Consider the following 21352-nt stretch of genomic DNA (forward strand, 5'->3'; position numbering starts at 1 on the left):
TTTGTTATTCTGTCTGTCTGTCAATCACCTACAGGTCACAATTTTAAACAAATTTTCATGAAACTTCACCACATGTTAGAGTTTGACATAAGCAAGAAGCCTATTGTTTTTGAGGTCAAAATGTCAATATAGGCCAAAGGTCAACAAATTTTTGAAATTTCTAAAATCCTCAATTTTCAACCGATTGACGAGAAATTTGAAGAGGATTTTCATATCAGCTTATGGAATTCATCCACCAATTATTTTTGAAGTCAACAAACAAAAAGGTCAACTTAGGCCCAAGGTCAACAACTGAGGTGGTGTTTCTAAAATGCCTAATTTTTATCCCATTGACTTGAAATTTGAAAAGGATTTGCATATCAGGTCACTGAATTCAACCACTAATTATTTTTGAGGTAAAATTTGTTTTATGGATTTTGCAAGTATCATGCTCTGCACGACATCTTCTTGTTTATTTGTTTGTTTGTCCACACATAACTTCAGTGTTTTTCTCCGCAACTGCTTGTAGAATTGAGACGAAATTTTCACCACAGAAGCAACTATTCATGTGGAATGTTTTATTGATAATTATGACGTCATAAGTCAGGTGGCGTGGCAGTCATGTTGGAAAAACGGAAAAGCTTTGGACCTCCATCTCTGAAACTGCACCAAGGAAAAATTGAAACTTGGCACACGGCAAGTACTCATGGGGAATGAGCGTGCTTTTTATGACATTATAGGTGCCTTCATTATGACGTCATATTTGCATATGGAGAACACTACATCTGATCAGTATGAAAATATTTGAGGATCATGTTGGGATAAAATGGTTCACAAAAAAAAAAAAAATTGATGATGTCATCGGTCACGTAATTTGGCAGCCTTTTTTTTAACCTTCTAAAATCTTCTCTGAAGTGGCTGAGTAGATTGAAGCAAAACTTTACACGTATGACCACCTATCCATGAGGAACAAAAGGTTCACACATATGATGTCATCGGTCACATGCTTTGGCAGCCATATTTTACCCTAAAACATGTAAAAAAATCTTCTTCACCAGAACAGCTGAACAAATCGAGGGGAAACTTCACACAAGTGTTCCCCAAACCATGGGTGTACAACTTTAAGGAATAATTTATAGGTCACATGGTTTGGCAGCCATATTAGATTCAAGAAAAATATTAAATGTTTTCTCTGGAACCGCTTCATCAATCGACATGAAACTTCACAATTATGATCTAGTCGTTTATGGGGAATATCTGGTTTTTTTAATTTCAACTTGATTATATTTGTCTGGCAGCCAGAATTATTTGATTTTTTTTGATCTGGGCTCTTTTTCTTTTTTTTTAATAAAGCTCACTTGGCTGCACCTGAATGAGTTTGAGGGTAGAAGAGTAGCAGCTGAAATTCTAATCATATACAGGTTCCTCCTGATGACTTAATCATTTGCTTTTTGCTTGTCTGAGTTCCTTCTGATTACTCCAATGCAGGACTATACCTATTTGGTCAACCATTTGACTTGAATTGAATTTATTTTAATCCCATTTTCAATTCAATTAAATAATGAATATTAAAAAAACAAGTCATGGGTCGGGGTCAGGTGTCCGATCAAAGCGTGGTTCCATCAAAGCTGTACGTCTTGGTACCTGGTCATCACTGCCAGAAGTTATAAAGTGGCTGTTATAAGTATGTCTCATTAATTATGTAACACACCAGTACACAAAATACACCACACAAAACAAGTCCTGGCAAGGGTCTGCAATATCTGATTGGTCCTTTTCTTGTTGGGGTTGTATTGTTTGACATTGGCCTTTGGAATATAGTTGGTAGCTGCAGTTGTGATGATCATATTGAACTGTTTGATGTAGTTGCCAATGTTGGTGATGTTTGTGTTGAGTTGTTGGAATTGTCCCATATTACTTTGTTGTAATTGGTGAATATTGTTTTTTTTGTTTGCATTGAGGTATATGTCTGTGTTTATGGCAATGATGATGGCTTGGAGATCTGAACGGAGTAGTTTACTGTTCTCCACAGTTGTGGTGGAAAGTGATGGAGAACAGCATGTTATATCTGGTTTTTATTTATTAGTATACACCCTGTGGCTACTTGGCTGCATCGGTTTCCGGGAGCGCGATTGTTCCGCTAACGTAATTCCCCGTTACCAGTATACTGGTACTCATTTTGCCGACCTCGGAAGGATGACAGGCTGAGTCAACCCTCATGGTATTAATTCAACAGACCAACAGGGGCTTGAACTGAAGACCTAACATCTTAAGCCAGTAACAGTTAAGCCAACACTAAGCTTTTATATCTCGTGATGAGTTATTTTAACCAGCTTGATGCGGTGTGTGTGTGTTGGTCTGAATCATTAAGTATGAACAACAAATTTAGTTGCATGCCAATAGTTTGGCCTCTGGTGTTTGGTTGGTGATGATTGTACCACTCCACGTCTTTGGCATTAAAGACCCTCCGAGTATAGTGCTTGGGAGGGAGCAGAGGTTCTGTAGCTATCACACGCACGTGAAGCAAAAATCGGGGTTAAGCAATCGGTTCACTTCACAAACGCTAGTTTATGATCGAGGAACAACTTGATTTCAATTGAATGTTATAATTTGAACACAAATCAGAAAATCGAATCTGTAGTTTAGCAGTACTTTGGTTCTAAATTTGTTCCGATCATACATGCCCAGAGAGGAGTGGGATAATTTTATTTTATTTTTGCTCTGTCTCTCTTCAACAAAATAGATTTTTTAAACAAAAATTTAAAATCGTTCCAAACAGGAAATTTACTGCATTAAGTAAATTTTAAAGGACACAAAGAACTAACTAGCACGAAGAACAAATGTAATGTGTTGAATAAGGTGGAGCAGTAGCCACTGCGACAACGGTGGTAAACTTCCAGCAATAAGGTTTCCATATGACCTTTAAAATCTTTATTTTATTTCAATTGAATTACATAAGTGAATAAAAATATTTATTATCTATGCTAATAAATGTCAATGCGTGTGCATGTGTGTGTCTCATCCATAACTCCAAAACCATAAAACCTAGCAGCCTGAAACTTTACATACATACTAAGAAAAATCCAAGGAGAAGCAAGAGTAAAAATTGGATGTTTGGGTTAATTAAAATACCCCTTTTGAAGATACTAGTGTGGGCCCGTAGGTGCGGGCCCGAAGGTGCGTGCCCGGAGGTGAGTGCCAGTATGTGCAGCCCTCTCTCACCCCCTCTCTCCCCCCTAGTCTCGCCCTTCCTCTCTCCCCCCACTCTCATCCCCCCTCTCCCGTCCCCCTCTCTTGCATTGTGACGCCCCTCTCTCTCACCCCCTCTCTCGTCCCCTCTCTTGCCCACTCTCTCTCCCTCCTCCTTGGATCGGACCTCTCTCCCCCTAGTCTCGCCCCTCCTCTCTCACCCCCTCCTCTCCCCCCTCTCTTGAATTGTGACGCCCCTCTCTCTCGCCCCCCTCTCTCCCCCTAGTCTCACCCTTCCTCTCTCTCACCCCCACCCTCACCCCCTCTCCCGTCCCCTCTCTCGCCTCCCCCTCTCTCCCCCTCTCTTGCATTGTGAGGCCCCTCTCTCACCCCCCTCTCTCCCTCCCCTCTCTTGCCCCCTCCTCTCCCACCCCTCTCTCTGTAAATGTATTCACAAATGTCTACCAAGCACAACAATTAATTGAAACCTTTTGAAAAAACAGCTTTCAAACCCTTGGGAAACAGCTGTTTCCCTTGGGAAAAATCAAACCTTTGGATTAATTCATAATTTGAACAATTAATTCGAACCTTTGGAAAAAACAGCTTTCAAACCTTGGGAAACAGCTGAAACGGATAAAGAACGATATAAAACCTTGAAAAGGCACATACTCAGGTCCCCAGCGTCGATTGTGACGTCATACCAACCGAAGAAGAAGAATTGTGACGTCAATCGTGCAAAAAAAATAAATAAATAAATCAACATTAATTGTGACGTCATAGCACCGTGTCTTGTCATTGGTTGCCAGATAAATGGCCGTAACTTAGGAACCGCTTTCCGATAAATATCAAACCTTGAAAAGGCACATCCGCGGGTCCCCGGCAATATTCCTGGCAAGTTTCAATCAGATCGGACCGTCAATCGTGCAAAAAATAAAATAAATAAATAAACAAACAAACATTGATTGTGACATCATTCGTGACGTCAGAGCACCGTGTCTTGTCATTGGTCGACAGAAAAATGGCCGTAACTTGGGAACCGCTCGTCTGATTAATATCAAACCTCGAAAAGGCACATCCGCGGGTCCCCAGCAATATTGCTGGTATGGCAAGTTTCAATCAGATCGGACCGTCAATCGTGCAAAAAAAATAAAAAAATAAAAAATATATAAATAAACATTAATTGTGACGTTATTCATGACGTCATAGCACCGAGTTTCGTCATTGGTCGACAGATAAATATCCGTAACTTGGGAATCCCTCGTCCGATTGACATCAAACATCAAAAAGGCACATCTGCGGGGCCCCAGCAATATTCCTGGCAAGTTTCAATCAGATCGGACCGGCGGTTGTCGAGAAACGGCGGTCGCAGACAAACAAACAGATGGACAGACAGACAGACACACACACAGAGAGATTGAAGATATAATTAACGGCCTTATTTAATTATATATCCTATATCAGGCGCATCCTCGGTCACCGCTCTCGATGGGGTATTAAGGCGTTTCCTTGGTAACCTTGCTGGGATCTGAAACCGCCATGTTTTTTGGCCTGCTCAATCTTGCCCTGACTTGGAACAGACCGCAACAATTTCTGAACGAAAGTTTTTTTTTGTTTTTTTTTCCACTTTCCTCACTCATATTATCGAATGCCTGTTCATTATAGCTACAAATCGCTGGATACACTGCTTTTGTAAGTACTATTGTTTTCATATTAAGAGCTTGGAGCGATTTCATGCATTTTTAAAATATGATTTTCCACGATCTACACTCACGGACCAATTAAAGTAAATCATCAAAGTATTATTTCGGTTTTCAGCATCACATATCGTCCGGACTAAATAAGTGTCAAAATATGTTGTGAAGTCTGATAATTTAAAGAAATAACGAGTCTTATATCTAAGCCGATATACCTCTTAACTTTAAGCAAACAAGGCTTCCCTCCTTCTCCATACATACACCAGAAAATGTGAAATTTCCAAAGCTTTAAACTTATCTTTTTCTAATGTTTGGAGAAGATACCAGCATCATTGAGCATGCCAAAATTAACCAGCTTCATTGAGGTATATGATTTAATTTATTCACTGCTAGACCTCGCACCCTGTCCCCCAGAGGGACTGCTTATCCATAGCCTCTGCCAGATCTGTCTATATTTTCGGAGGTTTCGTGAGGTGCTCCACAGGGAATCAAAGCAAATCTGGTGAAAAACATGTTTTTTTTAAAAAGTTATAAAGTTTGCGCAGACCCTGAACCGATGGACGACATGACACGTGCACAGACGAGAAGGCAAAATTACATTTCACGGGCAATTTAATTTTGCGATGTCTCCAGGGTTGTTCTGCATTAAGCAATAACTCTTTTGTGGATAAAGTGATTATTTGAACAGTCATTTTATTTCATTAACTGCTGTGTGTGTGGTGAAGATCGGCTTTAAAGTTAAAGGGATCCTTTATGGAATGCAGCGACAGCCTGGCCAACCGTTCCTTATCAACCATTGAATTGGAGTGGTTGCTTGAGTGCTTAAGCCACTTGTCAAGCACCGATTGTCGATAGTCGACTCGAGTGGTATCGTGCTCCGTCACCCTGAGCGAGTGGTTCGTGCTCCATCACCCTGAGCGAGTGGTTCGTGCTCCGTCACCCTGAGCGATTGGTTCGTGCTCAGTCACCCTGAGCGAGTGGTTCGTGCTCCGTCACCCTGAGCGAGTGGTTCGTGCTCCATCACCCTGAGCGAGTGGTTCGTGCTCCATCACCCTGAGCAAGTGGTTCGTGCTCCGTCACCCTGAGCGAGTGGTTTGTGATTATTGTGAAAAAACCCGTGTTAAATGTACCAGCTCATTTTCTGTGCTTTCTCTCATTGGCCTAGCATGGTTCGGGTTCGAGTTATAGTGAGGCCGATTGTGCCGTATATTGTTATTTGGGCCGGCGCGGCTTTGGTAATTTCCGCTCGGTTACGCGGGATCCGAGTGGGTAACAGCGACTCGGTTCGGACAAAGCTGGCCGAGGGTGTGGTTTCCCCGGTAGCTGGACCGCGCGGCTAATTAGGTAAATTGGAATCAGACAAAAAGACCCTAACCGCGCGGTCAAAATATTGGCACCCACGGTTCATTAAGCAACCCGTCGACTTCGGAGTTATCCGGAGTGACAACCTTCAATTCCGGGTGTTCATTGGGAGAAGGCACAACTGCTCCATCTAGCGGTCGTTCCCTGCCCCCGAACCACAACAATATGTGCAAATCAGCAAAATAAAGTTACCTCTGATCAATTGAACGTAAAACATACTCGATGCAGTATATCAAAGCAAAGATGAAAGGAACACTAAATGTCATTTCAAATATTTATTAATTCAGAGTTAGAATGGATATCATGTTTCGGGTGTTCTGGATGATGCCAGATGCCCACATACGTCGCAAATCTGCCACCAAGAAACCGCGACTCGAGAAGGTTCTTGATCACGTGTGTTCCGTGTGAAGCACTGGTACCTCGCTATTATTATATTTTCATAAATATAACACTGAAGAACGAGGGATTTCCTGAGGCATGATGCAATTTCATGTCCATATACACGACAATGAGGCAAATGTGTAGCAGCCCCGCCCCCATCAGGGTGATTGACAGTCGTACCGTCCCGCCCACCCCTCGGATCCTGCCTATTCGTTTACAAAGGAATATAGTTTTGCGTACGTTTCATGGAATCCTTTAAAATTACAATAACAAAGGACGATGCACGAGGTAAAACTCTGCTGGATGGTACCGAAATCATTGATAGAGGCAGCTCGGAAATATGGCGTCTGAAAAAAATTACTGTCATGAACGAGAAGATGAATTCCCAGGTTTGACCAATATCGGTTTTTTTGTTTTTTGTTTTGCTTTTTACATGGTCTGGAGATCTGAAAAGTGATCCCTGCCTCAACAATGAGCTGAACAAACCAAGTATGTTCTCATTTGTAGCCGAAGCAACTTTTTAGAGAAGATATTCCAACTTTACTTTTGGATGTCGGAGATGGAGTGGCCATTTTTTCCCCGCGCAATCCCTACATTGAGAGTACCGGCAGACTCCATGATTGAACGTGCCTGGTGTTGGCTTAGCAGTTAAGCTGGCTGGCTTGGGACCTTCGGATCCTGAATTTGAGCCCTGTTGGCCAATGAATTAACACGAGGTGGGGTCGACTCAGCCAGTCATCCTTGCGAGGTCGGCAAAATGAGTACCAGTGTACTGAGCTAATAACAATTCAGAGTAACCTGTGTCAAGAGTGGTGACCTATCCAGCACTGTACTCCTTGCCAATGAAACTGCCTAGACAGCCCTTTGTGCCTGTATGGTGAGAAAGGAATGGTATTATCTATTATTTTTTACGGCGCGTGCGCTGTATACAATTGCACCGAGTTTGAAATGTCCCCTGTGTCTACCACGTCTCTGGTGTCCCCCCCCTCCCCCACGTGCCTGTGACAGCCAATGACGGCCGTCCAGTAGATGCAGTGCATAACCTAGACCGAAATGGTGACAATTGACGGAAATACCCGAGTATTTCAATGGAAATTTGTGAAACTAACGTGTTATATATGTGAAAACCATTGAATTTATTGCTTGACGGAAAAAAAGCATGAAACGCGCCCCTCTCATGTACGAACGACCGAAAGACGTCATTTCCACCCACCATCGCATTTCGCGCCGAAAGACGTCATTTCTGCCCACCCTCCCATTTCGCGCCGAAAGACGTCATTTCCGCCCACCATCGCATTTCGCACCGAAAGACGTCATTTCCGCCCACCATCGCATTTCGTGCCGAAAGACGTCATTTCTTCCCACCATCGCATTTCACGCCAAAAGACATCATTTCCGCCCACCATCGCATTTCGCGCCGATCGCCGAAAGCTGAGTTCTTCTTATGGGCCTCCTGCCACGCTGTATCGAACTATTTCATTCCTTCTGTTATATATAAAGGTGCTTATCACAATAATAAGATTTTTACATTTCAAATATCAAGTACGCTTTTTAATTGTTTTTCAACTGAAAAAGCATAAATTGCATATTTTAACATTAGTGTACTCATTTGCTTCACCACACGCGATGTATTGAAGGATTTCACTTGTTTAATCATATAATTGAACACTGTGCAGGGAAAGGTGTTCTATAAACTCTTTGGGCACGGTGAGCATTTGGTTAGTACAGTGTGGGATGTGTCTGGTAGTATGTAGATGTTTACATGTTCCTTTTTTACTTACGAAATCTAAAGATTTCGTAAGTATATTGATGACTTCCGTCCTCTGTTTGTTTGTGTGTGTGTGTGTGTGTGTGTGTGTGTGTGTGTTTGTAGGCACGATAACTCGAGAACGGAAGAAGCTACCAATGTCAAATTACACCACGTGATTCAGTAGGGTGATAGCTAGCGCTGATTAGATTTTGGTCAAAATCGGTCAAAGGTCAAGGTCACAGTGAGGTCAGACATAATTCCGTAAATTCATGTGGAGAAATGGAGTATTTTTGCTTCGATCGACGTTACGAGTTTGTTTTAACTTCGATTTTAATTATGTCTTCGGTTTTTGCGATCGCTTAGGACGCTTAAAACTCGGTTGTCGAAATTCTGGTAAAAATCAGATGCTTTGGAGACGTTTTAAGATTGTATAAAAAATATTTCACTCGCCGCGTCACGGGTCGTCACGTGGTGCAGCGCGCTCGGGCAGAGGCGTCGTTGATTAATTAAAGGTTTCCCGTGTGCGCGCTGACGGTGTTTTCAATAAAGATGGTGTTTGAAAGTCATTTTTTATCCCAATAAAGGTTATCGTCGCATGCCTGACTCACTAAGCTGTCGGATTATGTAAATATTGTTGGTGGATGGCGGAATATTACGGTTTTGTGACTGATAAAATAATATTAAATAATTGCGTCAAGAAATGGAGATTTTTGCTTCGGTCGACGTTACGATTTTTGATGGTTTGGTGCAGAATCATCGTAGAAACTTCTGGTTTGCTCTCGCTAACTTCTCTAGAGACAGCTTTTATTAGACAAGGTGAGAGGTCAAGTTGACGATTTCGTAAGTACCAGTCTATGACTGCTTGTTGTTTTGTGACTTGTTTTAATTTTTAATACTTGAAGTTCAAGTGTGTTGTCTGGTGGTAGAACTACTTTTGTGTCTCTCATGAGATGTGTCTGATTAACATGTGTATCTATGTGATGAGGCCTCCACCTCTGGTGTTCGGTCTGTCTATGCATATCGATGTGTAGTTGGGAATGCTCGGTGCTTTGTTTTTCTGGTGTAATTTGGTTTTTTGTATGCTGGCTTTGTGAATGGTGTTTGTGAGAATGAAGTGCCCAAGTTGCATGGCCTCACTGATGAGGCCATCTGTGTTGTATTGGAGGATATTAAGGCTATGTGTATGTTTTTGGGGTTGAGGTGGTCGGTTGTGTGCAGGTGGTGGTGTTGATGGTGTAAAGGGTGGAAGTGATGGGAGTGGTGGCAATGGTGTATGCAGAGCCAGATTAACCATTAGGCAGACAAGGCATGTGCCTTAGGCCAGCCAAAAATTCGGGCCACAAAAATTTAGGCAACTTTTTTTTTTTTTACATACAATTCTTATTATATTGGTCGAGTAATATTGTTACGAATTTGGAAATCTATCGCATACAACATACAGGTTCCTTTGGCTCAGTTATTGTGGCAAATGTGTTTTATAGATAGCTTCCTCCCCCTGGTCTAATAGGTGAATAAGTGTAAATGCGCTGCGATTTGTTATTGGAATACTCCATCTCCCGCAACAACAGCAACGACAACAACGCCATCTTCACGTCAATCCTGATGCCATGACGCTCGCGGCATTCTTCGTGCGCACGTCAGCCAGCAGGCGCGCGCGTGGGCGGAGTCGAGCGTAGGCATGGCGTCCCTCCTTAGCCAATCGGCAGGGAACGGGCGTCTTCCACGCCCCGTCTCCGACTCGACATGGTCGCCATTAGACACGCGGTCAGAGGTGAGTTAAACACTGCATAGTGTTTAATGTGGTTTGTATTTTATAATAAAAGGTTTTAAAACTTGTACATCTGATGTTCTATTTGCAGATTCAATCCATCATTATGTCAGGACGCAAAGGTGGCTGGGAGCGAGCTCAGGAGTTGCAGAAAAAGAAGCATAAGGAGGATCAACTACTCAAGAAGACTCATAAATTGACATCGTTTTTCCATGTGGTGGAGTAAGATGCTGGTGTTGGTGGTGATGATGATATAGATTCAACTAAGGACTCCCCTTCGACATCCCCCGCAGTTGATCCTGTCGAAGACAGGCCGGCCGACGATGGTGACACTATCGTGTAGTAGATAGTAGAAAAATCGTGCAAATTATGATAGAAGCATCAAATTTGGCATTTCTGTTCTGCAGGGCTTTCTGATCAAATCTGCCCGATTGGCCATTTGAAAATCCAAATTTTGAAAAATTTGAAAAAAAAAAAAAAAAAAACTTCAAAAGAAATTTGAAGTCACAGCTGGCTGAAATTCTTGAAGCGCAAGTGAACATCCCAGACAGTGAACCAAGGGGAGATGCAGTCATCATTGATGGCTCAGCACTTATCAATGACCTACTTCCACGCACTTCAAAGATATTTGATGACTATGCTAAAGAAGACATCATCCCAAAGGTGGAATCCTATGGTGCCAGGTACGAGAGGGTGGACGTAGTGTTTGATGTGTACAAGAAGTCAAGTCTGAAGTCCGAGGCAAGGTCGAAAAGGGGGCAAGGAATCAGAAGAAGAGTGACAGGAACCAGTAAGACCCCAAGTAACTGGAGAAGCTTTCTTCGAGATGATAGCAACAAGACTGAGCTGTTTCACTTCCTTGCGGAAAAGATGTGTGAAGCACAGACGACAAGCACAGTCATTGTCACAAAAGGAGAAGATGCCATTAGCAACACAAGGAAGTCACTGGATGCTGTGTCTCCATGTTGTCATGAAGAAGCTGACACTCAAATATTTGTACACGCCAGGGATGCAACGACGGATGGTAGGTAGCAAGTCTATTATCATTAAGGATAATTACACGGACATACTAGTCATAGCAATATCTGTACTGCCATCCTTACAGGAACTCGGTCTTGAGAACATGTGGATTGCCTTTGGCCAAGGAGCGATGGATTCCAGTCCATGAGGTAGTTTCTGCAATAGGGCCTGAGAAAGCTAGAGGGATCCCATACTTCCATGCGTTCACTGGATGTGTCGTCGTGTCTGCCTTCCGCAGTAAAGGGAAGAAAATTGCTTGGCAGACTTGGAACGCCTTTGATGATGTTTCTGAAACAATCACCAATCTCAGCCAGCATCCAACATTGATTCGTGATCTTAACTTTTTTTGAAGTTTTTTTTTTTTTCAAATCTTTAAAAATTTGGATTTTCAAATGGCCAATCAGGCAGATTTGATTAGAATCCTTTGGAGAACAAATGTGCCAAATTTGATGCTTGTATCATCATTTGCACGATTCCTCTCAAAAATTGCTGTTATCTGCCCCACTACTAGGGGCGAAGGTGCTTCAGTATCGACTCCACTGATTCCCAACGATGTCGGGTTGTTTGGTAACACCACAGACAAACTGTGCCATGTGTGCATCAGCTTGGGCACTGACCATTTTCGGAACTTGGATGACAGTTATCCAGAAACGAAGCGCGAATACTCTGGGGTGAATCGCTTTCTTAATGCCGGTGCCTTCAAATGGGTTTTGCCAAATGGGGAGGTAGCTGATCGTGATTGGTTGGTTTATTCTCCTGCCAAAGCTTGCGTTTTCTGTTTTCCATGCACTCTGTTTTCCTCTGACAGAGGTGCACAGCTTTCTGGCTTGGGATTTACTGATTGGAAGAATACGGTTCAGTACTTGAAGGCCCATGAAATCAGCCCAAAGCACATAGAAACAGTTGTAACATTTTGTCAACGGAGTGCTGATGCCGGTCGAGTTGATAAGCAATTGCATCAAAACATGCTGGAGCAGCGCAGCTATTGGAAAAATGTGTTGACACGTTGTGTTTCCACAATTACTTTTCTTTGCGAGAGGGGTCAGTCGTTTTGAGGGAGTAACGAAATTGTTGGCTCCAGCAGCAATGGTAATTACTTGGGCATTTTGGAGTTGATTGGCCAGTTTGATCCGTTTTTGTCCCAGCACATCCATTACCGTGCCAATTGGGGTCGCGGTCACACGTCTTATTTGTCAAAAGCAATCTGCGAAGAATTAATTGCTATGATGGGCAAGCAAGTACTTGGTTGCATCAAGGATGAGATTTCGAAGTCGCGGTATTTCTCTGTTTCAGTGGACTCCACACCAGACATTGCCCATACGGACCAGCTCACTATCATCCTTTGCTACGTCAACAAGACAGATCACAAGCCTGTCGAGCGTTTCCTCACGTTCATTAGTATCTCTAGTCATACAGGTCAGAATCTTGCTGATACTCTTCTCCAATACTTGAAGAACCATGACATTGACTTTGACAATTGCCGCGGTCAGATGTATGACAATGCTAGTAATATGTCGGGCAAGTACAATGGTATGCAGCAAATTTTGGAAAACAAGAACAGTTTGGTTGATTACATTCCCTGTGTAGGTCACTCTTTGAACCTAGTTGGTCAGTCCGCAGATTGTTGCATTGAAGTGGTTGCATTTTTGGGGTTTTTGCAGCGCCTGTATGCGTTCTTTGTGGCATCCATGCACCGTTGGGGTGTCCTGCAGACCCAAGTGAAACAGCAACCTGGGTGCCTTGTTCCGAAACACCCATCGGATACCCGGTGGTCTGCCCGAGCTGATGCCACTGAAGCTCTGTTCCGCGGTTACCGCCAATTCCAGAGTGCTCTCGAAGAGATCTCTGCAGATGAAAATCAGAACAGGGAGACACAAAATGAGGCGGATTCTTTAGCAGAAAAGATGGGCACCATAGAAGTTGCCCTGATGTGTGAACTTTGGAATGATATTTTGCAGCACTTCAACTGCTGCAGCAAGTTGTTGCAAAGTGCCACCATAGAATTAACACCAGCGATTTGTCTGCTGAAGAGTTTGAATGAGTTTTTAGATGCACGCAGAGAAAATTTGGATTTCTATGAGCAACAAGCATGTGATCGCTGCGGCAACAGCACTTACAAGTCCGAAAGTCAGCGAATGCCCAAGCGTAAAAAGTGTGACAATGATGGAAATGCTACTGATGCCACAGAAGGGATGACGGGCCAAGAAAAATTCAAAGTTAATACATTTTATGTCATCATTGACCAACTGCGAAGTGCATTGCAGAAACGCATAGAGGCGTATTCTGTAGTGCTGCAGCGGTTTGGCGTTCTGGCAGAGTTTGACTCTATGACCGACGAGGATATCAACACTGCTATTACAGGGCTTGTCAGTGTGTGTATCACAAGGATCTGAATACTGATTTTGCGTCAGAGTTCCGTCAGTTCATTTGCTGGTATAAAAACAAACTGCCATCAAGTTCCTCCTCAACAGGGTGTGCACAGCATATGTTTGCGCTGCTGCACACCACTGGAGTGAATGCAGCCTTTCCAAACAGTGAAGTGGCTCTCCGAATATGCTTAGCACTGATGGCCACCAATTGTTCAGGAGAACGCTCATTTTCGCAGCTAAAGCGAATCAAAGATGTGAAGCGTTCTACCATGCATAAACAGCGTCTTGGTGCGTTGGCCCTTTTGTGCGTTGAAAGTGATTTGCTCTGAGAACTGGACTTCAGTTCCGTAATTGAAGAGTTTGCAGTTGTAAAAGCGTGCAAGGTTGCAATCCAAGGTCTAGTAAACTGTAAAGCAAAGTGCCAAATCTGTACGTGTTTTGTCATGCATATATTAATACACTGTAAATTGTATAGAGGGATTAAATAAACTATTTTCTTTTCACATTAAATATTTGTCTTTTTTTGTATTAAATATTTTGTTCTTGAATCAGTTCATCTTTTGTCTGGGGTCCATTTCCATGAGCCCGAGATCTAATTTAAAATTTTCAGGCCATTCTCTAAAATTTCAAAATGTGCCTTAGGGCCAGCCGAGGCTTAATCCGGCACTGGGTGTATGGGGTGGAAGTGATGAGAGTGGTGGTAATGTGTTTGAGACATGTATAGGTGCATCGTGTCTGAGCTTGAATTCTGCTGAAAGCTGTGCAGGTTCATGTTATTGGATGTGTGTAATCGGATTGTTTACTGAGAGAGGTACAGGTAAGATGGAACCATTCAGCGCACCTTGTGCAGCAGAAAGAACCTCCTCTGACTCTGGAGCTAGTGATGTGAGTTTTACATGTTGGGCAAATGTACATTGTGGTGAGCCCAGTTAGTTTCTATGTCTTCTTGTTCCCAAAAAGGAGGGGGGGGAGGAGAATTGTTGTCGATATGTGATGTGCTTGCGAGTGTGATGTGGGAGGGGATCGTGTAGAAGATGAGGGGGAGTGGACTAATCCATGGGGATTGATCGGTACTCTGACCATAACCATGCTGCCCTGATGAATCTGGGCAGCAAGGAGGAGTGGGGGAAGATTTGACTCCAGTCTTGCATGGGGAGGTGGGAGTACAACTACCATGAAGAAACATTCCTGATAGTTGCCCCTCCCCTTTGTCGATTCCCTTTCTAGTGCAATTGTTGCCCTGCTCGGTCACTCCCCTAATATCAATTTAACCTTGCTCTTCCATGACCCTTGGTCTTGTGTGTGTGTGTATGTGTATCTATGCAGATATACATACATACATACATACATACATACTATATATGTAAGAATGAGAATGAGAAGAAAAAAAGGGCTTTGATGCTCTCACATCAGTCAGTGGCCTCAATTTTTTCCATCTCACCTTTAAATATAATCTGAAAGCACTTTACAAAGAAGAGTAAAATTGAAAATGAGTCAGCGATTTAAAATGAGACCGACAAGGGTAGAAATTAAGAAGAATAAATAAATAAATAAAGGAAACCACAAAAGACAAGAAGACTTTGAAAACAAATTGTATGAAGGAAGAGAGACAGAGACGTATATGGATTCACCGTTTTGGAACAAACTTTAAATGCTTGATCACCTATTTTGGGAAAGATGGTGGATGACATGAGATGGTGGCATACATGGCCTTGTCGATGGACTGGAGCGAAGAGTGCAACTGAACCACATCCGGAAGGCAGTTGCACAAACGGAAGAAAAACTGGAACACAAGAGTGTAGTTGTGTGCCGAGGCTCGATTTCGGTAGTTTAAACCAGGTGAGGGTTGCTGCAAGGTCAGGTGCATCCTGTAAGCGCTGGGGAAGGTCAAATAGAGCTGAGGGAGCAGAGGGAGGTAGACGAAGGAGGTGAGGAGTTACAAAAGAGACAACCAACCTCTGTGTTGTGAGAACTACAGAACTTGTGGTTTTGCCTCATCACAAATAATGTTGAGAGCTTGAGATAATACAGAATCCAGGCTTCTACAGAGAATAAACGAATGAATTAGACAAAGGAAGGAATAACAGAATTTAATTCATTCAAATCCCATATTTGACCCAAAATGATGAATCCGTTCACGATTGATTGATTGACACAGAAGTACTTGAGAAAGATCCTTTTTTTAAAGTGTATACCACTAATCAATGCATTTAAAGTTTACTTTCTTTAGTTTGACCCTCCATGACGAATATTTGAGGTCTAATCATTCACTCGATTACAAATTCTCAAGTTGCGTCCAAATGTTGTCCTTTTGTAGTTTTGTGATGATTTTGTGAAAAGCACTCATTTTTTAATGAGAAAAAAAAACAGTGTTTGCGAATCCATCAGGAATCTTATTCTTCGTTGAAGTTATAAGGGGACGGGGATGTCAGGAACAGGTGAAAATTTGCAGACGAAGGGATATACAGACAGTTTCAACTTTCAGGGACAAATGTAACGTGACAGAAAACTTCGCAGACGGATTACCATCCATCGCTGTCAGCCTCTTTCCGCGAGTCCAGGTGTCCAATGGACCGCACCGTGAATAGACGATTCTTCTCGTCCAATGCAGGCCTCGCTGTGCGGTAAATCGGTTGCTGGAACAGAGCGACGAGGCGGGACGAACCTCTGCTCGGGCTTGCGGGTCCGAGTCCGAGCGCGGGTCCACCCGATACGCTGCTCAGGTTTGAGAAAGCTCGCCCGAGAGCCTCCCCGGCTGCGCTCGGGGCGCAGGAACACGTGGAGCCTCCACGGGCCTCGGATGAACCAGAGGACAATCGTGGAAGCAGATCCAGCGCGATGTGCAGGGCGCACATGGTGAGTAGTAACGTCACAGCCACTACCTTGAACTTGCGCTTGAATAGCGGTAGCGCCATCTCGAGCCAAGCCAGCCCGGCCCGGCGAGCGCGGCTCCTCTGGCTCGACCCTCACTAGGAGCTGCCCAATGCAGACATCCCGGCCCTTCGGCCGAGATCCCCCGCCGGGCCGGGCATGGCATCCACGGAAAATGCAATCCACCCGGAAAAGCGTCAACAACCTCTTGTTTGCACTTCGCTCCTCCCAAAAATTCTTAGCTCCTCCCTCAAATCCTTCGCTCCTTTTATTTTGCTTCTCCAGCAGCCTCTTCGCTCCACCCCGATGATTCCTCGCCCCTCCCTCTTTCTTCGCTACGCCCCAGACTCCTCGCTCCTCTCTAAAATTATTCGTCCACCCCTACTCCCACCAGATGTTTTTGTTTGCCACCTTTTCTGACCTTTCTACCTCACATCTCTCTCAGCTCATCCACGCTTGCTGCTTTTAAATAGTATCTCCTCCCCTCCCTCCCACTCCTCACTCTCCTATCTTTGTCACATCCACCACCCAGCTGCTGCGCTCGATGTAATATCCAGCCTTCCTCATATCCACACCCTTTACGGTGATCATTGAGAGGAGCAACAATGAATTGTATCAGAAACATGTTTGGTTTGGTTTGAAGATTAAGGAAGGCTTAATTCTAAATATCATCCCAACCCCCACCTTTCTCCATAACCAAATTATTGCCTCCTTGTTTGCAGCATTACTCATCCCTGGTCATTGCTGCAGCCCCAGGGTTGGTGAACTCATCTTAGTTCCTTTTTCTCCCATGTAGTTCATCTGTATATTGATTATATCCATATAGATGAACCACAATAAATGATAACTCAACACATCAAGTGAGATGTATAATTCGGCATTGTTTCATTTTGATGCTTGAAGGCAGATTGAACGTATGTTTTGACTTTGGGGCCAAGGTGCATATGAGAAGCAGTCCTGGAGACTCAGCCTCCTGCCGAGATTCTTCTTCTTTTGCATTGCTGAGCAGAAGCTATTATCACAGTTTTAGTTGTAAGTCCCCTAGCCAGTTCAATGTCGTGCTGAAGGGATGGTTGAACTCCAAGATGATACCCTGAAACTTGTGTTGGAGACAGGATGTTATGATGAGCTCCATCGTTGGTCAGAGTTTCCGCAGTCACAGCTGGGTGAGGTTTTCAGGTGTCAGTTGTGTATCAGGTGGCCACATCTCGTCCTTATCCTGTTGAGGGTTGTCTGTCCACACGTCCTTATCCTGTTGATGGTTGTCCGTCCACACGTCCTTATGCTGTTGAGGGTTCTCCATTCGGCAGATTGAAACCAGGCTAATGAATTTTTCAATGGTGAACTATGAATTTGTTGGAAATGTTTTTTTTTTCAGGCCACACTTTCTTCCAAGATTCTTCAGTGGTGTGGGGTAGGAGGTGCTGAGTTAGTGACCAGAGAGGGTTTCGGAAGATCATGTGGCGAGTTGGAACATCTCTCAGGTCTCTGTGGATTGGAAGATCGAGGTTATTGTACTTATTCAGATTATCCATGTTTGTAACTGTATTCCACCAGATTGATAAGGGCGGAGGGGATGTTTGACAGATAACCACTGAACTAGGATTGATTTCAAAGTTCCAGTAATTAACCTCATTGTTCAATGAGAACGGCACTCAGTAGAGCACATCCCTCCACAAGGCTGAACAGTTTACATTTTGTATCCCACTGATAGGCTGGATCTGGAACTGGACCTGAACCAAAATCGAATTGGCTTGTTCTTGTCACATACCAAACTCATCTACACCTTTTTGAAATATCACGCTATGTGGTACTGGATATCGTTTTTGGCCCCATCTCTCAATAGTAAAGAATCATTTACAAAACTAAAAATTTCTCATATCCTATTCTTCACCAAAATTGAATCGATTCGTCCTTATCACCCACCCAACTGTTCACCAGGTTTCGTCCGAATCCATCCATAATGTTTTGAGATATCCTGCTCACAGACAGACACAGCCAGTGGTGAAAACAACCTCCGTCCACCTTCGGTGGTGGAGGTAATTAAGATGTGCTGATGAGTTGCCAAGATAAGCCAATAACACAGAGAGCCTTGGACTCAATCACCTCCAGGAGAGCCAAATGGGAGGCAGTTGCACCAACCCAGAGTGGGGACACACACCACAATACTATGGATAAAGACCATGCACAATGTGATGAGCTCTGAGTATCTGAGAAACAACTTAGCTCCACGGAGAATGATTTTTGTCTGTATTGGTGGACAACGTGAGATGGTGGTGTACCGGCAATCGTCCATCGTCCAACCATAGAAGTCAGTTTGGCCATGTGATCCACCAAAGACTGGAGGTTAATAGATTGTGAAGCCGAGGAGCTCCAGGTCCTGCATCTCTTCCAATGGGAGGATGGGTTCAAAAGCTTATCCTTGCAGAATAGGATTTTCCATTGTCCTAAGGTTTGGATCTTTTCACATTCTTTGTAATAAAAAGGAACTTCACAACAGAGACACAGCAAGAATTACTTACTATATCATGCATTCTGTCCTTCGAGTCAAGGTGTATGTGTACTGTTTGTGCAAACCAAAACATGCACTTTGATCTTTGTCATGTTTGGATTTTATCCCGTTGAGATAAAAGTGTTTCTTAACAGAGAAACATTAAGTGTCCTTTGTAGGAGCATTCGTTTTGACCTTTGGGCAAAGGTGCATTTGTACTGCCTTTGGACAAGCCTTTAATGGCCTTGCATGACCATGCACATTAGTCTGCAGGCAGACTGCATCATTCAACTAAATCAATCACAATGTTTTAATTTTTATGCCTTCGCAGCCGAAAGCCAGAAGCATTGTTTATGGGTTGTCCATCCGGCTGTTCATTGGCGGGTTGTTTTTTTTCAACCATGATATTTTTTGAACCACCAACAATTTCAACTAAATGTGCGACAGGTTTGGACTGCAGAACAAATATGAGCTAATTCGATTTTGGAAACAAAGGTCAAAGGTCATGCATCCTTCAATTGAAAATAATTTTGCAGACCATATGAGTTAGAAGAATTTTATGTTGGCATATACATATTACGTACATAGTATAACACCTCCGAGCTGGATAGAGCAGCAAGGCACAGTTCACGTCCCGTAACAGCCAAATATGTGTGAGGCTAAGCGCATGTAAGTGGTTACCACCGCTATTTTAGGGCATACCCTGACTTGAGTGTTATTTTTGAAAGTCACAAAGACTACTACTGGTCATGAAATTTGGTTCATTGCACAGACAGTGTTCCATAGGACCTTAAAATATATAGGTTCATGGGTCTATGATGTATATTACTGAATCTACAGGATTTTTATTGAATATATATGCCCAGTATTGGCCTTTTTCTTGTTTCACCTTAAAATACGACATATATTAGACCATGCAAAAATACAACATATAAAACATTCTATATGAAATTTCTCATCTAATCAAAAGGTTGTCACCCACCGTCTGAGAAAATCAGCATTTGTGTCGGTCAGTGGTGGATTCGCATGATATATGCAGATTCTGCCATATTTTTATTAACCTCCGCCATCGAAGATGGACGGAGGTTACTGTTTTCACCCCTGTCTGTTTGTTTGTTTGTGAACAGTATTACGGAAAAACTCCTTGACGAATTTCGACGAAACTTGGTGGGGAGATTAGGTATGGTCCAAGGATCATGCCATTAGATTTTGGACTTGGTCCAAAGTCCAAAATGGCCGCTATGGCGGCCATTTAAAAAAAATATTTGAATTTTTGTTTTTGCATTTCTACATGTTTTAAGTGATTTCCAACCCCCCCCCCTTCCAAAAAAAAAAATTGTTAGAGAAAAAAAACCAGAAAATTTTGCAACTTTTTTTCAACAAAATTTCGATTTTTTTTTTGCATTTCTACATGTTATAAGTCATTTCCAAAAAAAAAACATTCCAAAATTATAATTGCGGCTGATTTTGGAACTTCAGGTGGATATACCCACGTAAAATCAATTTCTGTCTCAAGGAATCTAGTTATGACAAATGAATTGAGTATGTAAAAGTTAAAAGGGAAAGTTGCAAACTATAACTCTGTGAGCACTGTTGACGTCAAATTGAATGAATAGGATATCAGGTTCACTTGAGTGACCCAGCAGTATTGGCGGCGGAGGTTTTGCACTCTACCGAGTGCCCCCCCCCCCCGAGTTTTTTCTCGTCTTATTGCCCTTTTAGAGCCTGGGACTATGAAATCCCCTAACAAAATGACTAGTTTATCAATAACTCATATTTACATGTCTTCTATTATTCAACTTATTACCAATAATTAGTCAATGTAAAAAAATTGAGATGATCCGGGTGGATACTTAATTACAGCGGCTTGACCAAACTTTCCAACCCAAATGTCCGACTGCACGTCACGTTTTTTAAAAAAAATGCTTTTATTCTTCTGTGCATCAGATTATTTTCACTAAAATTTATTTACAAATGGGGCACAGTGATACAGATATAATAGTATAAAAAATATTGAAAACATGCGTGGCTTTTGTTTAGAGTAATTTTGTATTTTTGTCCGACTGCGCATCAAACTTTTTTGAATTTGATGAAAAAATTAATTTTCTTAAAAAAAATGTATAATATTTTTCCAGGTATTTAAAAATATTTTATTAATTTAGAAGGCAGTTAAAACAGTTTTGGAGAATTTAGAGAGCTTTTTGTTACTCCCAGAATTGATTGAATTGAAAATTTACGTCCAATAATTTGTTCGATAAATCTTCTCTCTTTTAGTGCTTTTCAGCATCTGACAGTCACTGAATAGAGCAGTAATAAAAAAAGGTGTGTATTATTTCTTAATAATCCCAGAAATTGGTATTTTGATTATTAGATTAATTGCTAGAATAAGTTACATACTATGACCTTCATTTATTTTGCCAAAAAAGAAAAAAAAGAAAAATTAGGTAATTTCATTGAAAACTCCCAAAACCATCAGAA

At 42.5% G+C, this 21352-nt stretch overlaps 1 protein-coding gene across 3 annotated transcripts in view; it reads right to left on the minus strand.

Moving 5' to 3' along the window:
- The window catches only part of FAM20C (FAM20C golgi associated secretory pathway kinase), a 98280-nt gene extending 81461 nt beyond the window's left edge, over positions 1-16819 (minus strand). For 2 of the 3 annotated variants that reach the window (XM_085858081.1, XM_085858080.1), the window contains exon 1: positions 16039-16819. In XM_085858081.1, the coding sequence (XP_085714207.1) occupies positions 16039-16427 (389 nt within the window). In that variant the 5' untranslated portion in view covers positions 16428-16819. Of the gene's footprint in view, positions 1-15175; positions 15410-16038 lie in introns of all 3 variants that reach the window. The other variant, XM_085858082.1, reaches the window with a different exon arrangement.
- Positions 16820-21352: the final 4533 nt, after the last annotated feature.

This window comes from Eptatretus burgeri, chromosome 15, assembly GCF_056783735.1.
Source record: "Eptatretus burgeri isolate ZD-2024b chromosome 15, Ebu_testis_v1, whole genome shotgun sequence".
Taxonomy (NCBI): domain Eukaryota; kingdom Metazoa; phylum Chordata; class Myxini; order Myxiniformes; family Myxinidae; genus Eptatretus; species Eptatretus burgeri.